At 41.5% G+C, this 26,361-nt stretch overlaps 1 protein-coding gene across 3 annotated transcripts in view; it reads right to left on the reverse strand.

The window, feature by feature from the left end:
- Positions 1-1,339: 1,339 nt before the first annotated feature.
- syt7a (synaptotagmin VIIa) overlaps positions 1,340-26,361 on the reverse strand; it is an 80,523-nt gene continuing 55,501 nt past the window's right edge. For all 3 annotated transcript variants that reach the window (XM_051382008.1, XM_051382007.1, XM_051382006.1), the window contains 6 exons: positions 17,773-17,875; positions 15,361-15,628; positions 13,926-14,095; positions 13,462-13,576; positions 12,620-12,819; positions 1,340-11,975 (listed from right to left, as the gene is read on the reverse strand). In XM_051382008.1, coding sequence (XP_051237968.1) covers positions 11,871-11,975; positions 12,620-12,819; positions 13,462-13,576; positions 13,926-14,095; positions 15,361-15,628; positions 17,773-17,875 — 961 coding nt within the window. In that variant the 3' untranslated portion in view covers positions 1,340-11,870. The remainder of the gene's footprint in view (positions 11,976-12,619; positions 12,820-13,461; positions 13,577-13,925; positions 14,096-15,360; positions 15,629-17,772; positions 17,876-26,361) is intronic.

Raw genomic sequence — 26,361 nt, forward strand, 5'->3', positions numbered from 1 at the left:
TATTGCAGTTTAATTACATTGTATTTGTATGTGTCCAAGATACACCAAAGAGCCACAAGTTATGTAGACTGTTGTCAGGTTGTTTTCCACATTTTGGGCGATAAGGGGCCTTACTTCCAATTACTGTAAGTTTCCAGCGTTACAGTATAAGGTGGTTCTTTCCTGTTTTAACAGAAATGTCAAGTTCGGTGTGGAAGAGACAGATTTACCTACGCAGAGTTCTGCTCTCAACCACAACAATATGTTAGCCTTATCACCCAACTTCACTGATGCTTTTGTGGCGTAGTGGGAATAAGACTCCAGGTTTATAAATAAGGAAAGCCTTTTGAGAAGAGACTATTTTTATTATTGATGAATCTGCTGAGTATTTTGTCAATTAACTGATCATTCATCATCATTTGGTCAGAAAACAGTGAAAGATGCCTATCACAGTTTTCCAGTCCAAGTTTACCTATTTAAAATATATAAAACTCAGGGATATTTAATTTACTATCACGGAAAATACTAAGAGAAGAGAAGAAGACATTCACACTGCGAGCTTTAGTGCTCTATTCTGATGTACTGCTCAGATCAGATTGTTTTTGTTTGTTCCTGTTCATATTGTTGTTTAATGTGGCCCACATCAGATTCCAGTGTGAACAGGTCACGGTGTGAAGTGAGCAGCATGAAGAACGTAGATCTACAGTGATGTAAAGGTCACATAAATTCTGATATGACTGTTCATACTGAAGTCGCATTGTAAAAATCAGACCTGCATCTGATATGAACCACGTATGAAAGTGGACCAAATCAGAATTGAAACATCAGATTTGTGCTGTTCATGTTGTCATGAAAAAATCTGATCTGAGTCAAGTATTTCTGCCACTTGTGCTTTTAGTCTGAATGTTGCCAAAGAGTTGACCGCCATGCTAGCAGCTTTGTGAGGCGTGGCGGTGCTTTGATTGTAAAATGCTAACATCAGCATGCTAACATTCTCACAGTAGCATTGCTGATTAAGCATGTTTACTATATTTACCATCTCAGTTTAGCATGTTACCATTAACAAATTCTAATTTTTATCTGATGGCACAAGGTGAAAAGTTTAGGCACCACGACTTAGAATATCTGTAGCAAAGATATTTCACTCAAAACCAAAAAAATAATCAATTATTTCAGCTATAACAACAGAATAAGATGAGATTTTGGAACAAGATGTTCAACAATCACATACATAGTGTAATGTTGGGGTGTCTACACACTTTTGGCCACATAGTGTATCTCAAGTGTCAGTGGATAAATAATAGATAGATAAAATAAAACACAGGAAGAGCGAAGAGCATTGAATCTCTGGACACAGATGTAGTAAAAATGATTCTTTAATATGGAACAAAATCAGAGCTCAGCTCCATGGCTCCGTCCACCCAACACACTCTGTAACACTGATGGGTGGAGGAGAACGAGAAAATCAACCAGTAAGATCACAGTCCGCTCGGCCAAAAAACAGGAGAGGCTAAAAAAACATGGAACGCAAAACCAAAGTGCTACTGGGTTTGACCTCGAGACGCCCTCGCTCCCTTTCCCTCCTGACCCAGGATGTGACCACAGGAACACGCCTCTCTGCCACTTCCCAGGGCTCTCCCACCTCCTCACCTACCTCACCCTTCTCACCCCCCTGGAGGTCAGTGGCTCCTCAAACCAGTCGGTGACCCACTGAGCTGTCAGAGCCAGGTGAGGTCAGTGTGAGAGGGGTGGGTTTCGGAGGAGCAGAGAGGCGTGTTTGAGGGTCATTATGCTGAGTCTGCAATCAGTTTGCGGTTCTCAGAGGGACGTGAACACAGACAAAACGTCTTGGTTATTATCATGGCTCCAGCAGTAATGTCTGTGGATCAGTGCCTCCGCTTTTTAACCCCCAGCTAGCCTATGGAAATCTAATAATTGTTAAAATGTTGCTCACTTTAGATTTTGATGGAATGTTTGAAGTTTTTGAGGAAATGAGATGAGACAGGAGGGAGAGGACGTCTGCAGAGGCTGCCCAGTAAGAACCCGTTACTATCCTAATACAGGGACATCAACAGAAGTACTACACAGATATGTACAGAGCAACCAAGCAACACATTGGAATACTGAGTAATAAATCTGGTGTGGGAAAGGGAAGGTAATAATAGTCCACTACAAATGCACATATCCCACTACTTTTTTGTGTAGTTGGTCCAATCGTTAAGGCTATTCTCTTGCTCTTGCTACAAACGGGGCAACAGTGAAGCCGCCACAACATAGATTTGAGTCACAGGTCTGTGCTTGACATCTGAATATGGCTGCTTTGTGTTTCTGCCTGCTGAGCTAGCAGCTGCCCTTCTCCTCAGAGACTGTATACAGGGGAAGCAAAAGTACAACACCGTGAAGAGAAACATGAAGGTATGACCAGGAATGAGGTGCGTGGATCTGCTCTTTTTTTGTGCTAAATCATTCTCTGGTCCACAGAGCTCTGTAGGGAAAACAAGGTGCTCTACAGTAATGTGGATGGTGACGGGTGAGAGCTGCTAATGGACAAAGAATCGCAGACAGATGAGGAAGCATGGATTACTGGGAAATTAGACTCTGGTGGTGTATGCATTACTAGATGAATGGGAGAGTAAATGAACAATCGGGCAGAGGAAGTGGAAATCTATACTTGGTGGAGGATTAAAATGAAGTGTTGTAATGAAGAAGCAGAGTGGACACAGAGACAAAGAGAGGGCATCTGCCAGCTTCAGCGAACACAGTCATCCTGCACCTTAACACACACTGCGTCACATGACAAACTACATCAGAGAGAGAGAGAGAGGGGAGGGAGGAGGGAGGCACTGCACAGAGAGCACTATCACTACCATGGACGGACACACACCTAACACACACGCACACACACACACTACTGCACAGGGTCCCAGTCTGCGTTCCACTGCACTCTCCTGGCTGCCAGAACCTTGCTGTGTCTTTGTCAAAAAAAACAACAAACCAACCGATTAACAAACAAACGGACGAAAAGAAGAACAACACACACTTTAGATCCCACTGGCAATAATAAAAAAATAAACCAGAAACGAAACCTAGATTATAAAAAGAGCCAGTGGTACCGCATTTTACAGAAAGCATTTTCTCAATGACTGGCTTTTGAACAGCTCTACGCTTTTTCTTTTAGTCTACCAAGTATATACTATTAACCTTACGAGGCAGCTAAAATCTATACAGTACTGTCATTTTTCATATATTTATAGATATTTATACACTATACAAAGTTGGCAAAAATACATAAATAAATACATTAAATTAGATTGTACACATCACAATTGTGTGTTTTAAGTTAGAGCACTCTTTGTTGAAGAGGTGGGCCACAGCAAGTTGAGAAAGGAGGTGAAGAAACAGGAGTGTTACCCTCGACATCCCTTAAAGCAAAGGAGTCACCATCAGACTCAGTGAGTAAGATTTCAGTGTATGGCGTTAGATCAATTAAGTGTATTGCTTATTACCTACCTGATTAAAAATGTCCACATTATGGCAGGAGTTAGAGGTTGCTCTAACCAAATCACAAAGTCTATTTACAAACCAGCGAGGAAAGAAAAATACATGCATTCTGAGGGATCTGGGTTTAGGGAAAAAAGTCCAAATTTATTTTCAGTGCATCAATAATGTAATGTGTGTGTGTGTGTGCGTGAGTGTGTGTGTGTGTGTGTGTGTGTATTTTCCGACTCCCTGTGGGACTCCCTCTAAAGGATGGCATTACAAATGAAGGAAGGACTGTATCCACTGTCCTTCCTGCAGACAGCTGGTGGGAGTATCTGCTGTACCATATCATGTCTGTGGCAGAGACAGTCCTAAAAGTAATATGAAACTGATAAGCTCCATCCCTGCACTGTACACAGGCCAGATACATAAGGCTATGGCATATTAAAAACAGGGAAGTGGGTGTGCCAACACCTGCAGTGAAAATAACTGGACTACAGCCCTGTGCACTTTTGATTTTTTTTGGATGCAGCAGTGGGCTGAATGTGTCTGTTAAGAAGGCACAGGGCACATTTTTGGACATTTTGATCTTCGATGATCTTATTCTTCCTCACTGTTTTTAAATGATTAAAAACCCTTATTCCCACTACGCCTGCCAGACTTTATAGTTTGGCTCTCGCACTAATCCTTGGTTTTACTTGCTGGAGTTTGAGAGTTCTTACAAATATCTGACTAGGCAGAAGACAACCATATTATGTGGCAAATTCACGGCAGTCAGTTGTGCTTAATCATGAGTCTAACCCCAAATAAGAGGCTGAATCACAAGCATGCTAATTGTCTTTACGGGGTCAGATGGATGGTGTACGTCCTTCCACTTGGAATCCACTCCCTCCTCCATACATGCCCATCCCCATGTATGGCCTCCAGCAGAGCAATAATGGCTCCAAATTCAATGAGGAAGGCATCATCAGTGTCAGTACAGGGCCAATCCCGTCTAACACAATGGCATTACAGTAAATCCCCAAGCCTATAAGCAGACAGGGTGAGATGTGATGCCAAGCGACCGAGGCAGACTGACTCCACAGGGAGGTGTACAGTCCTCTCACACAGCCAAAAAAGCACTCTGTGTTTCATGTTTGTAATAAAAATACAAAGATGTTTTATGGCATAAATAACACAGGCTACTATTTGTGCCACACATTGCTCAGTGTATTTCCTGGAGGTGTAGGGGCGGTAAAAGGTATGTGGCAGTGTTGCTACAGTGGGCCTGGGATGTGTTGGGTATCACTCCTTTCCTTTGTTTCTCTTGCCCCGACCTCACGACACCTCCAACAAAAATACAGCAGACATCAAAAGCCCTTATTCAAGAAGGGCAGGTATAATCAGCTTCAGCATCATCAACATCACCACTGTTATTCATGAATATCATTGTTTTCTTCATCATTTCAAGTGACAAATGAAAACGTGGCGTACAACAAATGTTAATTTTCACCAACGATATTTACATAAAGTTTTCAAAAACAGAAGGATTTTCTTATCACGTTTGTGTAAAGAAATAAACCCAACACAAGAACACCAAGCACACACATACATACACACTGACCAACAGTCAAATGTGAACAGAAAGAAAAAAGATATTATTACTCATTATTGTTTTTCATATTCATTTTGTTACCATTCAAATAATGCTTACTTGAACCCTGATTGGGAGAAGTCACATTGGTTTTCACCACATGCTTAAAACAATTGAAAGGGTGAGTTAGGGGAGGCGAGGTCTGTCTGCGCAGGGTGAGAATCACACAGGAGCTGACTGGACAAATGACAAAGGTGACCAAGAAGACTTCTGGGCTGACTCAGCCATCATAATGTGATTCAGCAGAATAAATCATCAACTGCAGTCCCTCCAGGATGAGTCTGCCACAGACCGATTTCAATCCACACACACAACTAAAGTTCTCCAAGACATAAAGCACGAGTGATTCTTAATTTAATATTGCACAAACTACAGCAAAGCAGGCACCTTTCCAATGAAGTGAGTCATTGACGCTCATCCTAAGAAAGCCATATCCATCAAGGAAAAACTTGTGTCGCAGAATAAGGAAGGGGCTGAGAGTATGACAAGGACAAACAATATCATCAGTGGCTCAGAAGAATATCTTGCTAATCCCTTGGCAAACAGGTGTGACCCCTTCAGCCAATAAAGCTTTCAGTTATTTAGAAAGTAAACAGAGAAGGGAAGGCCGCTGGTGACAATGATAAATTTGGGGGGACACGCCCATGAATAAACATCTTAAGAGAAAGAGATGGATCTCCTCCTTTACTATATCCAGCTGGACAGACTGATAACAGTAAGTCTACAGCGACGCTAGTGGCTTCATGAGCTAAATGCTAATGTCAGCATGCTCACAGTCACAATGCTAACACAATGATTTAGCATAATGTCTGTGTTTGAAATCACTCTGTATTTATTATATAGTGCATAGGAACAAAAAAAGTAGCATCCATGTCGCCTATTTTCTGCTGAAAATCCAACAATACAACATATTTTATAAATGTGAAAATTGTTGTTGTGTGACAAAACAGCTGATGCAAAAGGATGAAGTGTCCGAAATCTCAGTTTAATGCTCAGAATTGATATTGAGTGTTTCTCATATAGGAAATAGTGAATGAAATAATGAGAGGGTGACTTCGGACGCAGCCCGTGTTCACAACCTTAGTTTAGAGTATTAACATGCTAACATCTGTTGATTAGCACTAAACACAAACAGCTGACGCAGAATGTCATTCATTTTACAGGTATTTAGGCATAAAAGCATCAAAGTTTTGGACAAATGTTGACCAACATTTCATGATGGTGCTAGGGGAATAGATAAGGGGCCACTTAAGTTATTACAATTCATCCCCTAGGGAATGTGAATGTCTTCATTGATGGGAATCCATCCAACAGTCATCAAAACATTTCAGTAAAAGCCAAGAATGTAATGGCTCTAGAGGAAAATTCTGGGGATCACATAAGCTGGTCAGTTTCATCCTCGGGGGATCACAAACGTCTGCACTAAATATAATCCAGTCTGTATTGAGATGTTCAGTCTGGACCAGATGACATTTCCATCCCACTGCCAGTTCGGTTGAAAACACACATTTGCTTAATGTTAAAGAAATTTGCAGAAAACTTGAAAACTTCCACTACCCACCAGATTGCACACTAACTAGAGAAACAGCAAATAAACTCAGTCAGTTTTAAGAGCCTTTATTTGGTGGCAAAGTTGTGGGCAGTGTTGGCTGTGTCGGTCATCTTGAATTAAACCTTTTTAATCAGACACTAATTATCCACACCTGCACCCACCAGTTGGCTGCGTCCGGCAATGAAGCCCTGATGAAAAAGGGCGCTGAGACTGAACACAAGGAGAGAAAGTACACCGAGTGGAGTTAGTCTGAAATAAGTCTTGACTGGGAGCATCTGCAACGCTGCCATGCTGTATTCATGAGCTCAGGATAGTTGAAGGTCATTGCTGACAGTGTTGGTGCCAACAAAACCCAATACGTTCGGAGGTGTGAGACAGGTGGCAGTATAATAAAACTGGGATTTGGAAATTGCTTTCTCCTTTATACTGTTTGGCTCTGAGCTTACCATCCATTTTAATGGTGCTGCTGTTTGACTGCAAGCGACGAGAGAACATAATGTTTGGGACTCCTGGTTATTTTATAGAGTGTGTAACTTCCTGGATGCTCGGTGATGAATTATATTCCACTGTGATACACTGAAGTAAATAACTTCACTTAAATTTAATCTTAAATTAATATTCCAATCACATTTGGGGTTTTTTTTCTTGCCATTTAATAGTCATATGTTCACTCTGAATCTAGACAAATTAAGATAAATGCTACATACCACCTGAATTAATCTTTGCGTATGTAGTTTGTTTGTTTTCTTGGTCCTCTTTACCAGCTCAAAAACATGTTTAACATTGTTTAATAAGTTTGATACGTCATGACTTATAAACATGATTTTTAACCTTTTCAGAAGTTCTACTACAGAAGTAGTAGAATGAAGCATTACTTCCTGCTTAGAGACTATTAGGGAGATGGCCGTCCCCCCAGTAATAACTAACATCTCTACTGTATGTAGAATAACAGACTATTTCTTTGTTTGTGAATGACTTTTAGGCAAACATGAAATTTACAACATGAAATATCTTATTTGGCTTTATGGTATTTTATGTTTGCACTCAAAGGGAAAGAGTTACCACTTTAATACTTATCTACATATTGGGTTTTGATTGGGCCAGAAAAAAAGGTAATAATAACTATTTGGAGTCACGTTTCTGGTCACCTTGTGAATGTTATTCTCTCTCTTTTAGTGTTGTTTTTGTCTCTTCCCACTCCTGATATCTGGTTCTTCAGCTGCTAAATACTCCACTATGTTAACCAGGTTGTCGCTAACTCTGTATTCAGAGTTACAGCCTTATTAAAACACTATGAGAGCATTGATCTGAAAACTCGCTATAACCCTACGTAAAGTCGAGGGGAGCTGCAGATTCAGGTTATAATTGATAATCACTTCGAGCTACCGCTTTCACATTGCCACATTGTTTTTATATTGTCATTTAATATATTGTTTTTAAAATATCAATGAGCCGCTTTAGAGAAAAGTGTTGATTTTGCAATTATTATTCTTATACACTGCCACCACCCAGCTGAGGCTCTGTGGGACCCCAGACAAAGAGCATGTAAAACAAGTGTCAACTAAACACAATGGGTACTAAAATTACTAGAATTTCACTACACATTTAGCTCAGTAACCTCCTGCCTTTGCCAAAAGGTTGTATTAAAGTGTCACTGGCTAATTACTTGATGACCATCATTCCTATTTAAGAACTAACTTTTAAAAATAGAAAACACAATGTATTGAATTTAGAAGCAGTCTGTAGTCAAAAGCAGTTTTATAAGTTTTGAAAGCCTAACCCTGTAGCCCTCCAGTCTACCTTCGAGGATCAGCCACATCCCACTGTGCCTCAAGTTACTAAAAATAAAGCCATATCCCCCAGTTTACAGGGTCACTGATGACTAAGCTTTGTAAACCCCTGTAGCCAAGCAATTTATCAGTCCTTGAGCAACATGTAATCTTGATGAAAGGAACTGGCAGAGGTATTATGTTGACTCATCACCTGCACACCTGCACATTCAAACCACGTTTGGTTTTCACAGCTTCAGATCGCCTTCTGATTATTCTGCTCATTTTGACTGACGGGCCTTTATCCCTTCTACATCATCTTCATGATTACTAATGAGAGCGCTTTGTGTTTTGTGTTATTCTTAGCGAGTATTACTTCTTCAAATAGAGAACCGTCCACGTCCAAGGAAGTAGATATTGCTCCTTTCTGACCACCTAATGGGAGTGTAATGTGCTGTGACACTGCAGGCAGTGGCTGTCAAAACAGTGGGCCCTGTTCCACGGCTGGCCAATTGTTCTGAAGGGTGCTGGACTGGATCAGTGCATCACAGCAGCCAGCACCGAGTCTCACACGAAGCAGCACACTGTCCAGAACACACTCACAGACCAGCTTATAGAGACACTAGACAATGACTAACCTGGTGCAAATTAAACTACAATTACATAATCTTTCCATCTTCCTTGTGGTGATCAGGTTATCGTCAGCTTAAATCAAAACAAGCACAAAAGGATGAGATACTATCAAATTATTGCATGATAAGAGAAGTAAAATCCACAGCAGGGGCCACGGCATGTTAGGCATGGATTTTAATGGGGACCTGCAAAAATGCTGCACTATCAGAAGCAGTGAGGCTTCAACCAAACAACAAACAAGTGATTATATTTGCTTGCTAAGTCAGTCTAACCAGAGAGACGTCTGAAAGGTGAATCCTTCATTTAGAAGTCGTTTTAGTAAAACAAAATCCTGAGTAGCTGACAGGATTATGCCACATAGGACTTTATGAATGTAAAAACACAGACAGTTACAGTAGAGAGTACACTGAGAAACAGTCTGTGTGAGCAGCTCTTAATGGCTGACAGTATTCACGTTGCTGCTTTATGACCGTTTTATTTACGTTACAGAAATATTGAGCTGAGCTGAATGCGCCTGACAAGCAGGGCAGCTACCAGTACACTCTGTGGTGCTCTCAAGCACTCAGGGAAAAGATAATGTCTAATCTGCTTCTACAGTATCTCAGTGGCAGATCTGACCATCATCTAATATCACACCCACCGCCTGTGATACACAGTTTCTGTGAACAACAACAGAACTCAGCCTTGTTATCTAATTTCTCCTTCAGTGTTAAAGCTAAAATGCACATCTGTCTTAGGGTTTCCAGATATGGAGCTATTGTTCAGCATCCAGCCTCTTTGTTAGAGCTCTGACCAGGTTTGCTGTTGATCAGCATGTAGCACTGTTGTGTTGGCCGTCATCAATGTGTCCTTGTGACAAGCAGACGAGCCTGATCTCGCCCTCCACGCCTGACATTTCAGACACTAGCAGCCTGCCACCATGAGCCTGATAGCTGACATACAAACACACACACACACACACACACACACACACACACACACACACACACACACACACACACACACACACACACACACACACACACACACAGGTACACTGAGGAAAAAAGAGGAACAAAAGGAGGAGGATGAGAGCCCTACATCCATCCTCTGTGTCCTCCACTTCATCTCCAAACCCTGAAATCACAAAGCAGACGTCTCCTCTCCCTAACTGCTGCTCACCCTTTCAGATACTCCTCCCTTAATTTTCACCAGAACTATAATCATCATCAAAACTATCATCGTCATTATTATTGTTATTACATTTTCAAAAAGTGCAGATAGAACTTCTCCGTGCCCTCGTTCAGAAGGCAGGGCAGTAAAGGAGGATGGGGAAACAATGGCAGTAAGAAGAGCAAGAAGAGCGCAAGATGAGAAAGAGAAAAGAGAAGAAGATTTCTACCGAGTTTGAATTGTGTTGCTCCTGTGAAAACACACGCGCACGCACTGCAACAGGCACACATTAACACCATACAGTCAGAACTGGTGGAGATTGACCACCATCAGCACAAAACAAAAGTACAGGGCAGCACAAAGAATTCATAGCATCAATAAACAGACAGAAGTGCGCGCACACGACCGAATGCATGTGCACAAACAGCACAAACTTTGTTTTTTTGCTTCTGTTTTCATTTTAACATTGGAAGAAGATTTTAAAATTGGTTTCCTCAGTTGGTGATGCTGTGAAAAATGACATCATCGTATCGTTGGGGATTTGTTTGGGTTTTTTTTTTTTTTCATCTTCTTTTTTCTCTCTCCATGTCAGGGCTTTTTGTCTGGAAAAATCAGGAGCGATCCATTTCACAAGTTTATTGTGTTCCCGCTTTCCCAGCTTCGGAAAGTTCAGTTTATTTATTTATTTTTTTAATCTCTATTTTTGTTGGAGCTACAGCACAGCACCCACAGCACACAGACGACAAGGGGGGCGGGGAAGGTCCAGAAAGTCGGGGTGGGGGGTTCACTAATATTGTGCCAGAGGAAGAGAAAGAGGGAACAATAGGTAAAAAGGAGATAAAGAAGAGCATAGAGAAGAGAAAAGAGGAGGGGGGAGAAAAGACAGCAGTATCAACAATTCCATCTCGAGTTCAGATGGTTTCATCACAGACCGAGTATTGATTGTTTTCGACAACTTCAGCTGAACATTAAACCACTTTTGAGTAAAAGGAGGGAGGACTGAAATGGGGAGAGGATATAATACACTTGAGACGGATGACAAGGACGAGGCGGCAAATCAAGAGACAGGAGAAATGGGAAACAGCAGACAGGATATGGATAACATACTGTATACTAGTCATGTGTATAGGGGGAGTTCTGCCAATCTATACGCCTAACATATTAATATGTACATGTACATACAGCACATACTGTATAGTATTGTGTACCTGGAATAGTCATACAATAGGATTATATGAGATTAGATCGTTACTTAAGATTCTCTGTGATCCCACGGGACTGGCACCTTAAATAGGTTAGGGGCTGCAGTGCAGTTCAGAACCAAGGGGTCGACAAAGAAACTGAACATCAGACCTCCACAGGCAAAGTGCATAAGGACAGACAGACATACAGACAGTCAGAAACAGGGGGACCATTGGCAAAGTGGGGAGACAGAAATTAAGACACAGCTGTATGAAGAGCAGGGAACAGAAGAAGAGAGAAGAGTTTTGGAGGAATAGAGATTTTGAAAGAAAAGAGTTTAAAGGTTTAAGAGAGCAGATGGCTAATTGTACCCGTGTTTCGCAGCCTGGCAGCAAGTCAGTCTTGTGCATAAGGACGGGAGTGGGAGGAGGGGAGGGAAGAGGGGGAATAGGAGACGGGAAGGGGCCATGGAGGGAGCTGGGCGGTGCGATCAGGCCTTGAGAGCGTGCCACTGGGCAACGTTAGTACGCGGCCGAGCGAGCATGTCTTTCCAGTGCTTCACCTCCGCTGGTCCACTCTTCCACGATAGGTAGATCTGAGAGAGGGGAGGAAGAGAAGGGACGATAATGTAGACTTGTAGAATAATCAATAACCCTTTTCAGATATGGAATATCTAACACTGTTGGCCGTTGAAGCCTTAATCAATGAAGCCTATTTCTGGGCTGGGAGCAGTAACTCCTTGGAGTCTTTGCTGGTTGCCAGGCAACTGCTCCCAGCCAAAAAACTGTCCGCGACATAACTTCCCATAAAACGGCGAATTGTCGTTTTCACACTTTTGCACAGTTCAACAAACTAGACATAATGTGTTAATTAGTGAGCTTTAGAGGAGCTAGTAGGCAGATTTTGTTACCTTTGGACAAAGCCAGGCTAGTTGTTTCCCTCCTTTATGCTAAGCTAAATGTCTGTCAAAACATGGGTTATGACTTAAGATTAATAGAACAAAATAAAATAAGTTTTACTAATATCATAAATGTATGAATTGTATAAAATTCAGTAATGAATTTATGGTTGCCATGGTCACAGGGCAAGTTGCAGTGGCAAGTTGACTGACCTCGGTGGCGACCACTTGCTGTCTGAACGTGCCTTTGCTCAGTCGTCCCAAGAAGTTAAATTGTCATCACATTTATGTAACAAGGAGCTGAAGAGGCTAAAACGAGGGCAACAACAAGAAGTACCTACCTTGCCGATAACATCGTTGCGGCTAAGCCTGTCCTTGTCCATGACGGTGATGATGATGGTGGTCTCCCTCAACACATGGGCGGGCACGTCGAAGGGGAAGGACTCGTTGAAGATGGGGTTCAGACAGCGCTTCATCGTCACTGTCTTCTTCTTCTCTACACGCTTGTCCTTGTGCATCAGCCACACCTTCACATATGGATCTGCAATGTGGACGCAGAACACAGCAGTTTACACAAGAGCAAGGATGAAGATGCCCATGCAAGGTGATTTTTAGGGTCAGGTTTGCAATTACCCTCCTAATTGTTAAAGTCAGGCAAGGCAGCAGGGAAGCAGATACCTAGTTTGAGCTCAAGGTCAACCTATCCCCTGAGCTAGGAAACATACAAATGAGGAAGTATTTATGGAAATAGGGCCTGGGATTTGTACTACCCATTCTGGAGCATTATCATATTCTGTATTACTAACAGACATCGCTCCTACTACTGCAGGAAGCAGTCATTTTACAAAAGACACTGATACTTGAAAAACTAACCCCAGACTGAGCTGACACAGATCTGGCTGGGAGGCTGAAGATCCTCATAGATATACAGAAAGAGATAGAACAGGAAAGAGAGAGGGCGAGATGCTTGATGTAATGTCACCTTGCTGCCACAGCTATCTACGGTGTGAGCCATCTTAGGAGCCAGACGGCCGGCGTCCTCTGCACAGGTAGGTCAGTTAATGTTTGAACACAGAGATGGAGCTGCGCGTGAGCAGAGCTTCCAGTGTAATGAGACGGGCTTCAGGCAGGTGAACAAGGGTTAGAAAGAGAGAAGACTAAACAAACAAGGAGGATTCTTTACCTGACGTGCCCCCGATATCCATGGCTTTGAGATTGCGCGCTTTGATGATGTTCACAGTGATGGTGTTGGCAGTGGGATTATAGCAGAGAGACACCAGCAGGTCTCCTCGTCTCCCCTGAGGAACACACGCACATACATGAACACAATGGAGTATGAATCACCCAGTCTAATATCATGTTTCATCAGGGAATATCAAACTCTGGCTTACTCACTAGCTTGTTGTGTAATCTTACATCACTGCCCTTTCTGCTCTAACCCCTTGTGCCAAACACAAATGGTCCAGTGACCAGACGGGCTTAGCTGAGCCTGTCGCTCTCCCTAATATTACGTCAATCCCACTTGCACGCTGAAAGCAGTCAACAAATGGCATCACACTTGTTTTAATAAAACAGTAATCACTACATCTGAGTGAAAACACTAGTTTGGTCATCATTCAGCCAGACGGCCCTCCCTCCGTCTCTTACACTGCCATCACTGCAGGGCTTGAGCTCCTTCCAGAAGGTCTTTATCTGGCCCAGTTCCACCTTGTTAAGGGGGATTGACACCTCTCCAATGGGGTCATTCCTGCTGAAGCGGTCGTAGTCCAACACCTGAAGGTATAGAGTGCGCTCTCTCACTTTCTCATAAGGGAAGCCTAAAACAGAGACAGAAACAGATACACTGAGGGGAGAGCTGAGTTACAGAGAGTGGAAAACATATTCTTGACAGTGCTGAGAAAGCAGATTACTCTGCCCTGTGCTAACACGGATGAATTTGGCAAAGTGCATTTTAAAAACTGCAGGACCAGCCAGCACTCTCTCAAATGACTGAGAGGGATCATTATACTCTAGTCACAAAGACCTATCTCATTTATTTTTCAAGAGCACTGGCTATTGTTCTAATTTTGGTGAGGGTCGGAGCCTTTTGAACATTATTTTGGCTATTTTACCATTGTGCTGTCATCCGAACACAATGGTCATAATGAAACTAATTCATATACTTCACTGCTGTCTGCGTGGCTGCTGCTGATTTTTCTTTTTCTTGTTTTTTTTACAAAACCTGTTTGTTGTTTATTGACCTGGAGGTTATATCGATGCAAAGATGTTCTAATTTTACACCTGAATTTTAACAGAACTCCCGCAAGGCTCTTTTACATTGCCATGAACACTTAATGGAATAATGGTACAAACCTTAGTGAGGTGGAGAGTTAAACTAAAAGATTGATTTTGTCCATTAAATATAGTGTAAGGCTATAGCCAGAGGCTGGTAAACTTAGCCGAGGGAAACAGTTAACACAGTGTGGTTTAAAGAAAGCAAATAAGTGTATTTCCCAAAATGTCTGACTATTGTTTTAAACAGAATTTAAATGTATCCTAATAATGAAAACAATCCCCCTCCAGCACTCAAAGCTGATTGAGAAAATAGGCCCTATTTTTTCAGTCAGCTTCTTATAATGAGTAATGTGGTCTTATATGGAAACAAAATGATCTGCTCAAGTTTGAACAGTTTGTCCGTGGTCTGGGCTCAAGTGGAAAAAGGGGGTGTTAAGTACTTCTTTGGAAATAATTGAATCCAAATCTGATGACACTTTGAGTTGTTTTTTTTATGTTAGTGGGCCACTGTTAGTCAAATCTGATAACAACCACACCCCCACAGTCCTGCTGAAGCATATTATCAAAAGTATTCAGTGTTAAAGAACAGGTGTGTAGGATTTAGTGGCATCTAGCGGTGTAGTTGCAGATAGTAACTCCAGGTCCAATCTATTTTTTAACATTCGTTTATAGTGTTGTTATTCAGAATATTTTAAATATTTAATGTTAAAGAGAAGATGTTTTAAGTGACTTTAATGAGATACATGGTGAGCCTCTTGCAAAAATGTAATAACAACAATAAGAGTTGCAGAGTGGAAATAACACAGACCCTCAAATAGGAAGGTTTCGTTCCAGTGAGGGTTGAGGTTCTTCCTCTTGACCTTGGTCTCCAGCTTGTGCTTCTTGTCGGGCAGCAGGTAGATTTTGACAAAGGGGTCGGAGGTGCCGGAGAAGTCCTTAGCCGGTAGCTCCTGACCCCTGAGCACTTTGACGGTGAGGGTTGTGTTCTGGAAGCTGTAGCCTATGCTGAACTGGATCCGGCCCAGCTTCTCACTGATAGGACCTTCACCGTCATCATCCTCCGAACCTGGAGACAACTGCAGGGCCACACATGCAGTCAAATAAATAAAAACCCATGCAGCAACAGCAGACACTTCAGTCCAAGGGCACACACTTTCTCTGACACAAGCACGTGCACACAGACCGTGACACAGAGAAGCTGCGAGGGGAGGAGATTTTAGAGCTGCGTTTCTATCAAGGCATACTCAAGCAGCTGCTCAAAGGCAGGGATTGGTCTGACATTAAGAAGACTGAGAGAGTTTTATTTCCTTTCTAATGTTCTTAAGAGGCAGGAGGTGCTCAGATTGAAGATAGAGGAGCTTTAGACCACCCATTCTCTCTCACAGCCACTCTGACTGCTTTATCACTGCTGTGCACTAAAAGGCCACTATCTGATAGACAGCAAAGAGGGAAAGAGAGAGTGAGAGACAAACAGAAAGAGTAGCAGAGAAAGAGAGAAAGAGAGAGAGAGAGAGAGAGAGAGAGAGAGAGAGAGAGAGAGAGAGAGAGAGAGAGAGAGTGAGAGAGAGAGAGAGAGTTGAATGAGGAGCATGGAGGGAACAGAAGCACAGCTCAAGGTTGGCATTCTGCGCTTGTCTTTATGGATGCTTATTTTCACCCCGTGGCTCCACCTTCTGTCTCTGTCCTTTTTGTTTCCTCTCTATAACAATAACATAGATTGGAATGACGCGTTTGAGGACTTTAAAGGGTATAAAAGACAACTAGAAGTTCATAAGATCACTTTGTGCAAGTGCCTGGTTGCTCTGGTTTGTATGCAAACACTGCCTGAGCAGAGCACTACTTCGAAACTGTTGATTTCTGTGCTTCAGGCCAGAGCTTCAATTTCAAAGTGACAAACACTTGCTCACTCAGAATCTGTCAATATGGGTTTTAGAACTGACAGGCAGAGCAAGTGTGAAATATTCCAAGTCTAATTTATCAAACAGTGTGAGTCACCTTGGATGGCTTGAACTGCCAGTGTGTGGTTTTTTTCTTCTATTATGGCTCCCTGATTACTGTGTGCAGCTTTAAATCAACCTGTGCATGCAGGATGACTTTGCAACACTAGTACCACCTGGTGACTATTAAACTCACATTGGCCAAAAGTATGTGGACACATACATGTGCTCAATGAACATTTCATTTCAAAACCACAGGCATTACACTGATGTCACTCTTCTGGTTTCTGGCTTTGCTAATTATTTCGGAACCCGGTTGGAGGGATTTGCTCCCATTCAGCCACAAGAACATTAATGACGTTGGGCACTGATTTTGGATGATAACGCCGGGCTCTCAGTCTGCGGTCTGATTCATCATCAAAGGTGTTAGATGAAGTTGAGGTCAGGACTCTGCGCAGGCTAGTCAAGTTCTTCTACACCAAACTGGAATTTACATGACAAGGTCAGTTTACTCATCATGAGGATTACTGCCTTCTGTGGCTCTGGACAAGCTTTCTTTGTCTGACAGAATAACTACTTTCAGATTACAACTTTGAAACACAATGCCTGCTTTATAAAGTGGGAGCAAAGACATGTGTATTTACAATCCATGTAGGACAGTAAACAGTGTTTTTGAAACTTGGCCCATACTAAAGACAAAAATCTGAATATCTTTGCTTTGTTTGCTTCAATTTTGAGCATTCATTTTTCAATCTGTCTCTTTTGAGTCCCACAATGGCCCTACACAAAGTCCAATACTACATTTCCCCTTTAAAATCTGCCTGGAAGAATAAGTCTAAATAAATCCCATGATAAGCCCCAAATGAACAACAAACTGATCCAATTGTTTGTGTTGCCAAAGCCTAATATAGCTTATTCTTCTGTTCCATAAAGCTCCATTGCTCTCCAAAAACTATTAAAAGCACATTCACAAGTTCCTTCATCATTCTGGTGCCATAATGAACAATTAGTGCAACCAAAAATAGTCCCAAATATATTTGCTAAGATCTACAGAGCTCAGTTGTTTTAGGAAACAACCTTTTGGAATAAGTTATAAGACAGGCTATCAAATTGTTGGGGTTTTGGCTTTTAATGGGATATGCTGACAATAAAATAATATAGAATAACACCTATCTTATCCTTTCATTGGAAATAAGGGCGGGCAGGGGTGTTCTCATTTAGCAAAATAGTATGAATCGAGATTCATGAATAGGATGGAAGGATGGTGGGATAGAGGGTCTTACCATCACCATGTCTCCAGTGAGTGAGTTGGCCAGATCGGTTACGGAGGAGTGACCATCAGCATCGGGAGGTTGGCCCTTGGGGCTGTTAGCAGGCTTGTTACCCCTGTAAGCAAAAACACAGGTTGACCCGGAGGGAAAATGGCAGGGACATGTGCTGAGAAGCTAACTCGTCTCCAGAAAAAGAGAATGTCTGAGCACACAGGGAGTCCAACCTCCACCTGCTTGGCGCTTGAAAACCGCCTATCTGAAACGACCAATTTTCAAGTTTGCTTTTGGATAGATGTCACTTCAAAGTAGATTGTGCTTTCTCTAGCTATCATGAGCGAAGCCAAATAAAATCTGCCAAAGATTTCACAGATTAACGGTGGGCCCTAGAACTGAGGACATTTGATGTGGTGAGTTGTGTTTGATGAAACTTGGAATCTGAGATGACTATACATATGTCCAGTGTGGCAAACATCCATATCTCTGACAAGAAAGCTCCACCACCAAGTAAACAAACACATTTTCAGACAGAAAAACAAAACAGAACCTCTAAATTTAAAATTCATAGAAACCAATTCATTATCTCCAATCCCCATAGAGTTCATGATCAACCCTTTTTCCCTCTAAGGACATTAACGAGACACACATGTATAATGACATGTATAGCAACATGACTTCACTATATATACACAACAGACAGACATGTATAGCCACATGTAGACGACCAGACGTTTTAACAGGACAGATGTTGAACAGTTTTGTAAAGTGTTTGTGTGTTTAAATCTCTCAATTATTAAGAATTTGCATCAACAACAGAAAATATTATTAAAAACATAATAGAGAGAGCAGAGATCTCCCATGGCAGAGCTGGTACTTAGGTACAAATGTTAATAGATGTTAAGTTTAATTCCTTCACACAAGGATTGTTGAAAACATAACATTAAAGTGGGAAAAGCATTCTGGGAGAAAAACCTCTATGTTCATACATCATGAAAACAAGAAGAATCACAAAGTGTAAAGGAAAAAAAAAGCAAAAGAAGATAAAAAATTAAAACACAATAAGTATTATGAGATTACAGTAAAGAAAGAATGAGAAAGAAGATAGAACAAGAAAGAGTCAAATGCGAAAGTCCTGACCAATGCAATGTGACACATTGGACACACAGCACTCCATAGATGACTGGTCAAGGCACATGGAGCAGCTGAACACTGAAACACTGTTAGGCCATAAACAAACAGTAAATACAGAAGAAAAACAAGAACAGAAACACACAGAGAAAGAGAAAAGAAATGAGCAGACGCAGAGAGGATGCCGAAGTTGCAGACACACGCACAGACACTGGACAGAAATCATAAAGACTGTAGGTAAGATAGAAAGTTCAAATAGAATAGAAAAGCAAGCTGAAAATTATTTATCTGTATAAGAAGAGATAGCAAGTATTAATAGCATGAACAGTGAGGTTACAGAAACCAAAACCAAACAGAGAGTGAGATTGTTACAAACACCAGCACATTAGAGAGAAAAACAGAGCTGCAAGAAAAGATAGGGAATGAAGGAAGGAAAGCCTGGAAACACAAGAGAGGCTTAGTTTGGTCAGTCTGATAAATATCAAAGAATAAGAGACAAAAAATAAAGAGCTATGCACACATAATATTTCTAACAGGAGACAAAGGGACGAACATGCTAAAGGGAGAAAAAGAGCACAAAGAAGAAAAGAAAACGACAATAAATACAATTGATCACCAAGAAAAGGAGAGCAAGAACCGTCGTTCTTTATGTGGAGAGCTCAAAATAAACAAGAGATGAGATATAGTATGAAAGAGAAATAAGGCGTAGATATACCATACAAAACGATAATATCATTGAAAACACAAAAAAGGGACAAATAGTAAGAACATAGGAAGTGCACATTTAGAGTGTTACAAAAGAGGGCGTTGCAAGAAATGAAGTAATAACTGTAAATTATATAAATTAACTTTGAATCTAATCTGATTTTCCAACCATTAAGCAACACTCTAAAAGTGTGGACTGGGGACACAAGGGCCAAAGCACAAACTGGCATTGGCTACATATGCATATATAATATATGCAAGTAGTTGTCACTCAGAGAGTGAAGGCAATGCCTTGGACGGGCAGAAAACAAGGAGCCCATAGAAAGTCTGTCTGTCTGGCCAGCAGAGAGAATGTATATTTAATGGGTCATACTTTTTTGTTGTTGGGCGCTCTAAACTGCAAATCTGGATGGGAATTGATGTTGAATGCAATAATGTGTACATTTTTGCAGAAGACAAGGACAGAACCGGGGGAAAATATACTGACAAATAGACAGACAGAAAAAGCAAGCAAACAAGACAAGCAAACAGACAATCACTTCAACCAGCAAAGGAAACAGAGCGAGACGGGGGGAAGGAGGGATGTTAACTATTTCGACAAGGGAAGGGAATATTCATCAATCGGTGTTAGTCGTATTAGTTGCCAAGGGAGGTAATTGCATTTTCAGGGGCCTGGTTGTTTATTTCTTTCTTTCCTAAACTGCAGGCAACGAGTTTGAGAGGAGAGGAAAAGGGGGTGGGTAGGACGCTAACTCAAGATCTGAGGATCTGCTCAAAAGAGCTCTAAAGCAAGGAGAGAGACTTAGGGTTTGAAGTAAAGCAAGGCACCTCCCTCCTCCTCCACCTCCCAACTATCGATGGGGGAGTGAACGTCTTCAATTATTCATTCTCCTTCATGCTTCATTCAGGGGTTCAGTGCATTCTCAGGTAAGAGCTAGTGCAGCCAGGGGAATGGCCTTTCTACCAGCCCTGCTCTACAGTACCTGAGGTGGTCCTCTGCTCCAGCGCTGCCTCCAGGCTGTTTAAACAAAGCGGCTGGGGCTGCAGATTCGTTGCAGAAAATAAGATACTTCCTCCAGATCATACAATATAGAGTGAATTGAAAAAAGAAGATTGATTTCGCTTTATTTAATTCCTAAAAAAGCAATATTATTTGCGGCAGATGGTAATACTACAACTGCTACATTTTGGTGCCAATGCTTTTTCTATCTGACCCATTGGGGGTTTGATATGGAAATTGATGCTTTAAAGCCTGCAGTTGTCTACAGTATCCAGTGGGAGGCAGAGTGGACTCGAGTTCAGATCAGATTCTCCCACAGCTAAGGCACAGAAAGTGGGCTGTTGGCATAGCAACGGCTCTAGAAACACAGACCATACATATGGGGGTTTGGGGTGTGTGTGACAAGAGGGTTGTGGGAGTGGGCACGGGGGAAAAGGGTGTATTTAGAGGGGTGCAGCAAACAGGCAAACACAGTGAGAACAAAGAAGATAAGGTATAGGATATATGACAGGTACGGGTGAGAGCCTCGCAGACACACACATTCACATAAACAGACATATGGAGGCAGGCGGGGCCACTTGGGTTTCACCGTCCTGTGATACTATCCTGGTTTGTTACCTGACCGAGGGCCAGCAGCTCGAAGAGAGGGGGAGGGGGGGAAAGACACTCCACTTCTAGGCTGGAGAGAGACGCGAGAAAGAAAGCCCAACCCAGCCCCCTTTTCTTTTTTTCCCCCCCCACCCTTTGCAAACATGTCACACTCAAACAAACACGCTCGCCTGAGACCATGAAGTGATGTATTTCAATGTCTATGCTCAATTTCAAAGCCTCCCACTAGATCTATCGTTTGGGGGGCCACAGCATACTTTCCAGGATCATACACAGTCAAAACCACAGCAGTGAGGCATGGCGCTGCTTACGTAACTCATCATCCACATGAAACACATGTACATTCACACTAGAGTCAGCCAGTCATCCCTGCTGCTTCACTTCTCAGGCTACGACCAAACATTCTGCTGCGACATATAAATATGGATGCTTTCGCTGTTAACTAATTACTTCCTGCATGTTGGAACTGGAAATGAGTCTAAAATAGCATCATTTACTGAAATCCCATTTCAGGAAGAAGCAACAAGGGAGGTGCTAAATGCTGCCTTCTGTGTATCTGCTTCTTTCACTGAACTCCGAATGGAAATAGAAAACCACAAGGCAACTGAGTGGGTGCCAAATGTTGATATTTCTACTTCATTCTTTAAATGTTATTTAAAGTTGCATTTCAGATATTTTTTTAACATACTAATTTTAACTTTGGTGGCTGGCAATTGCCCTTTTGACTATTACACAGTAAAGCATTGCAAACACGATAACTTACGAATCCAAAGATGATCTTACTGTCTACAGTCGAGCCTCACCTCCCTTTATGGCCTCCCAATACTCTCTGCAATTTAGCATTCAGCTCTCCGAGCTCAATTAAAATAACTAGCCTATCATTCCAGGGAATTTCAGCAACATGAAATCATCAAAACATTTTAAAAGTCCATTAAAACTCCAAACATGAGTCTACCAAATGTTGTGAATCTCGATTAAATTCATAGATTGCCTCTGATGTGGAGGCTGCTGCAGATGTGCCACCTGTTCTGAGGCAGGACACAGGGGTCCTAGGTTAATGCTCCAAATAGCTTGTCTTCCCAACCGCCATCCATCTATCTGTATGTATGAGACGAGCATGTGTACCAGCATACCTGCTGGCTAGAGTGCTGCCTTTAGCCCTGAATAACGCATGGATGTGCTGAGTACAATAAGTACTCTCTCCTACTACTCGTGGAAGGAAGATGGATTTGTACCCTGAATTTTCTCTCATCCTCCCCTGACATATAGATGGATAGATGTATGAATGCACTCCACTACTCCTCTCTTTGTGACTCCTTTTTTTCCGCCTTAGTGCTATCTACTTTCTCTCTCACTCAGCACGTAACTGAATGCATTTCAATATTCCCCCTGTGATGCGTGGATGAGCATGGTGGCCACAGGGAGCCAAACCCTCAGGGACAGTCTTAACCAGAGCCCCTGAAGACTCTGCTGATTAGTCGGGCCCGAAAAGCCCCTGTCACAGGAGGAGCACTGTGTCAGACTAGCAGAGCATATAATCAATTTACATGTTTATGTACAAACTCACATACAGATTATATCATCTGGAAGCACTTTAACAACAGTTTTCTTCTATTACCCAAGAAAACAAAGCTTAAAATGTTAAACCCACTCTACACGTCTATGTGACCTCAGAATTACCTAACATTACATTAACGTAAACACACATCGTCCATCACATAAACATTAACCTCCTCTTTCTCAGACTAATGCAGTTAGAGCACAGACACATATGATGTTAAATACAGAAACATTTATATTGATTTAGGTAAAAGGTCATAACCGCCATACACTGTATTTGGCTTTGCCTTTCATGTCAAGTTAAGCAACGTAATAAGCTCATAAATTATGAAGCAATATTGTATAGCCCACTTGGCAATTAACAGACACTCGGAGAATCGGAGAGCGCATCGCGTCTTTGATGCAGCGTATACTTCTATATTTATCAATATCTTCCAGATGTATTCTAAAACAAGAACTACACTGGCTTACACAAAATGATATAACATGCATGGATGAATAATTGAAAGACCACAGGCAAGTGGATTGAATGTTAATGTGGCACAAGGATACATCCCGCCTCCTCTCTCCTGAACCTCCATCCTCATTGGACCGTACGCTTGCTGCTCAGAGCGAGATCTAGATTCAAAGCTCTCGGGGATTGTGGCTTCTCTTTATAGCAACACTGGAGGAGAACCTACAGTATAGGTTCACTGAATCGCAGCAGAATTGTATGAGTGAAGACCAATGAGGCATTAACGAGCAACATCCTTATTAAGCTTTCTAAGATCCACAACTTATGGATGCCTGGGATATAAACATCTCAGCATGTGTGGCCCCAGAATCTAAACACACAATTTTGTAATCCAACCGACTTCCTCTGCTATTTAATCGTGCAGCCTCTCCTCTCTCTCTCTTTCCCTCCACTGAAAATGTGTAACCATGGTTTGAAAGTCTCTGTTACTACCACCAACGCTGGTGCAGTTCGAACTGTCAGTCAGCTCCTGGCTCACTTCATAAACAAATGGCCACGCAGAACACTTCATCCAGTGATCGCACGTACAAGGTCAGTGAAGGAGCATAATGAATGTCACGCACTATAACACCTTCTCATGGCCGGTGGGGATAACAGTGTATTTGTTTGGCTTGCCTTTGACCATGGCCAAGCAACAATGAGGCGTTAACACGCTGCTGAAGGGTAGATGAAAAACCTCTTGGTTGTTATTTGCCAAGTACTTTACATACATGCTCCCATTAACAAGATTATTTAGCTAATTGTAGTGCAAGACCAGGAGTATTGTTGTTTCCAGTGCTGGAATAAGCAGCCAGGTCTTTTAATTAAGTAAAACTTGCAATACAACAATGTAAAAATACTCCCATATAAGTCAAATTCCTGTATTAATACTCCTATTTAAAGGTTAACATTGGCATTTTTCAACCTGGACTTTATTTTCCCATTTTTTGAGTCAGAGTGAGTAATAGGGCAAATTTGGAAATTCGTGAGAGTGCAGCCACAAAACGGGCTACAACATAATCCTTATCGGCAATGGCGCAACGTCAAAATACATTGATTAAACATGTTTGTTTTTGCCACTGACTGAAACAGTGATATAATAAATGAAAATGTCAACATTAATGTAAAGAATCTTGGGGTTTATATATTATATATATATTTATTTTTTTGTTGTGTTTTGTTCCTGCATACTACTATTCATGGTTTGCAGTTGATGATTTCACATGGATGATATGTGCTGATATGTGGACACGTGGTTGGGATGAGCTCTTGCTGTGTTACTGGGATCCCTTCCCCTGGCTGTGTGTGTGTGCATGTGTGCAGGTTGGGCCTTAGGCACAGATCTATTTGGGGTTTGTATGATATGAAAATACATCAATAAAATAATATTAAAAAAAAGATGAGATACAGCACACGTGAGCATAGTAATGCCGGTGAGGCAGAGTTTGTTATATATAGAAAACATGGTTTAGTGTTGTAAAAGTATTTTTAGAGGTTTTTTAGAGCTACTTTTGAGCTGTAAACTGAACTTTATGTCACTATACTGTGATTAAACAAATCAACACCGGTGTTAAAATTACATTATTACAGAATTTATAAAAATCTGCATTTTGTGGGTTAAAAATGACTCAACATGCCAACATTGCTTAGTATTTTTCTATTTTGGCACAGTGGTTTGGACTATTTGGCTGTAGAAGCACCAACAGACTGCAGTGTTTACCTTGATCCTCGTCTGTCAATCACTCTGAGTGTCGAGGCCACACCCCCTAAAGTCACTGTCCTTTGCAGGTCTCTAATGCATTTATGAAATGTGCTGAGAGGGAAGGAGCTTGCAGAATTGAAGGGTGTAGTTACACTTTAATGTCATGGCTGTATATATTTGTATACAGTATACAGTATACAGATAAAGACTACAAACTGCAGAGTGGATGAGGAGAGAGAGAGAGGGGGCAACAGGCGTGTGAATTATTAGATTGCAGTTTCTCTGTGTGAATAACTAAAACAAGTTCATTCAACCTGACGTTTCCACTGTTGTCTTCCTGCAACAAGTCACCTCAACTCAGATTTCAGAATGAGACTTCTCCTTGAGCGAGACTTGGTTAGACACACAGTGAATCAAGCGAAACATTTCATTTATCTGTAGGGTTGTGTTGTCAGACAGGTACTCACATAACAATCTGAGTTGGTCAGTGGCGAAAACAAACATTGTTATTGGATGTATTGTGCGCAATTGTAGCCCATTTCGTGGTCTGTTGTCTACATTAGTTACTTTGACACATAAACTGGGACAGAAGTAAAAATGTACCTAGAGCATCAAAGTAAGTAATATGACATTAGTAGATTGGTAATTCTGATGTTTCATTGTGTAAGCAGCACTTTACTGTGGTAGCTGGTTAAGATGGAGCTTGTTTTAGGTACCTATACTGTGTGATGGTTTAGTCCAGTGGTTGTCAACATAGGGATCGGGCCCCTCCATAGGGTCACACAATAACTGTGAGAATATTAATAATATTAATATTATTAAACAGAAACTGCTTTTTTTATTCATCTTTTTTGTCTTTTCTCTAATCCTTGTTTTTTTGTGCCTCCAATACTTATTTAAATAAAGCAATTTGAGAAGTTTATCAGGGAAATTTTTTGGTGGAACTCATGGACATCTGAAACGTGACAAGGGTCTCTAATAGACACAGATTTTGTTTAGGAGGTCACAAGCAAAAGAGGCTGAAAACCACTGCTTTAATCTTGTACTATGAATTATATTTTAGAAGTTAATATAAACATATCAGTTGTGCAGAGCAGCTCTTTGATTTTAATCACGAGAGATTAAACTCCAGAGATTTCACTTTTATATTGATGATGTTAACGTTTGTGACGAGAGTCACATTAATGATTCACAATAATTTAAAAGGCTTTATGTTTGTCTGCAACAATTGGTCAGTGACATGTTGTCGAGACGATCACATTAGTTTAATAAATTCATGGGATATAACATAAGTAATGCAAGTAGGGAGATGAGTAATGGGCACATGAAAGAAATGTTTGATGCAAATGCACAGACTGCGATGATACGGCCATAGAAGGGGTGTGGAGAGTGAGAGACGAATGAAAG

This window comes from Dicentrarchus labrax, unplaced genomic scaffold, assembly GCF_905237075.1.
Source record: "Dicentrarchus labrax unplaced genomic scaffold, dlabrax2021, whole genome shotgun sequence".
Taxonomy (NCBI): Eukaryota; Metazoa; Chordata; class Actinopteri; family Moronidae; genus Dicentrarchus; species Dicentrarchus labrax.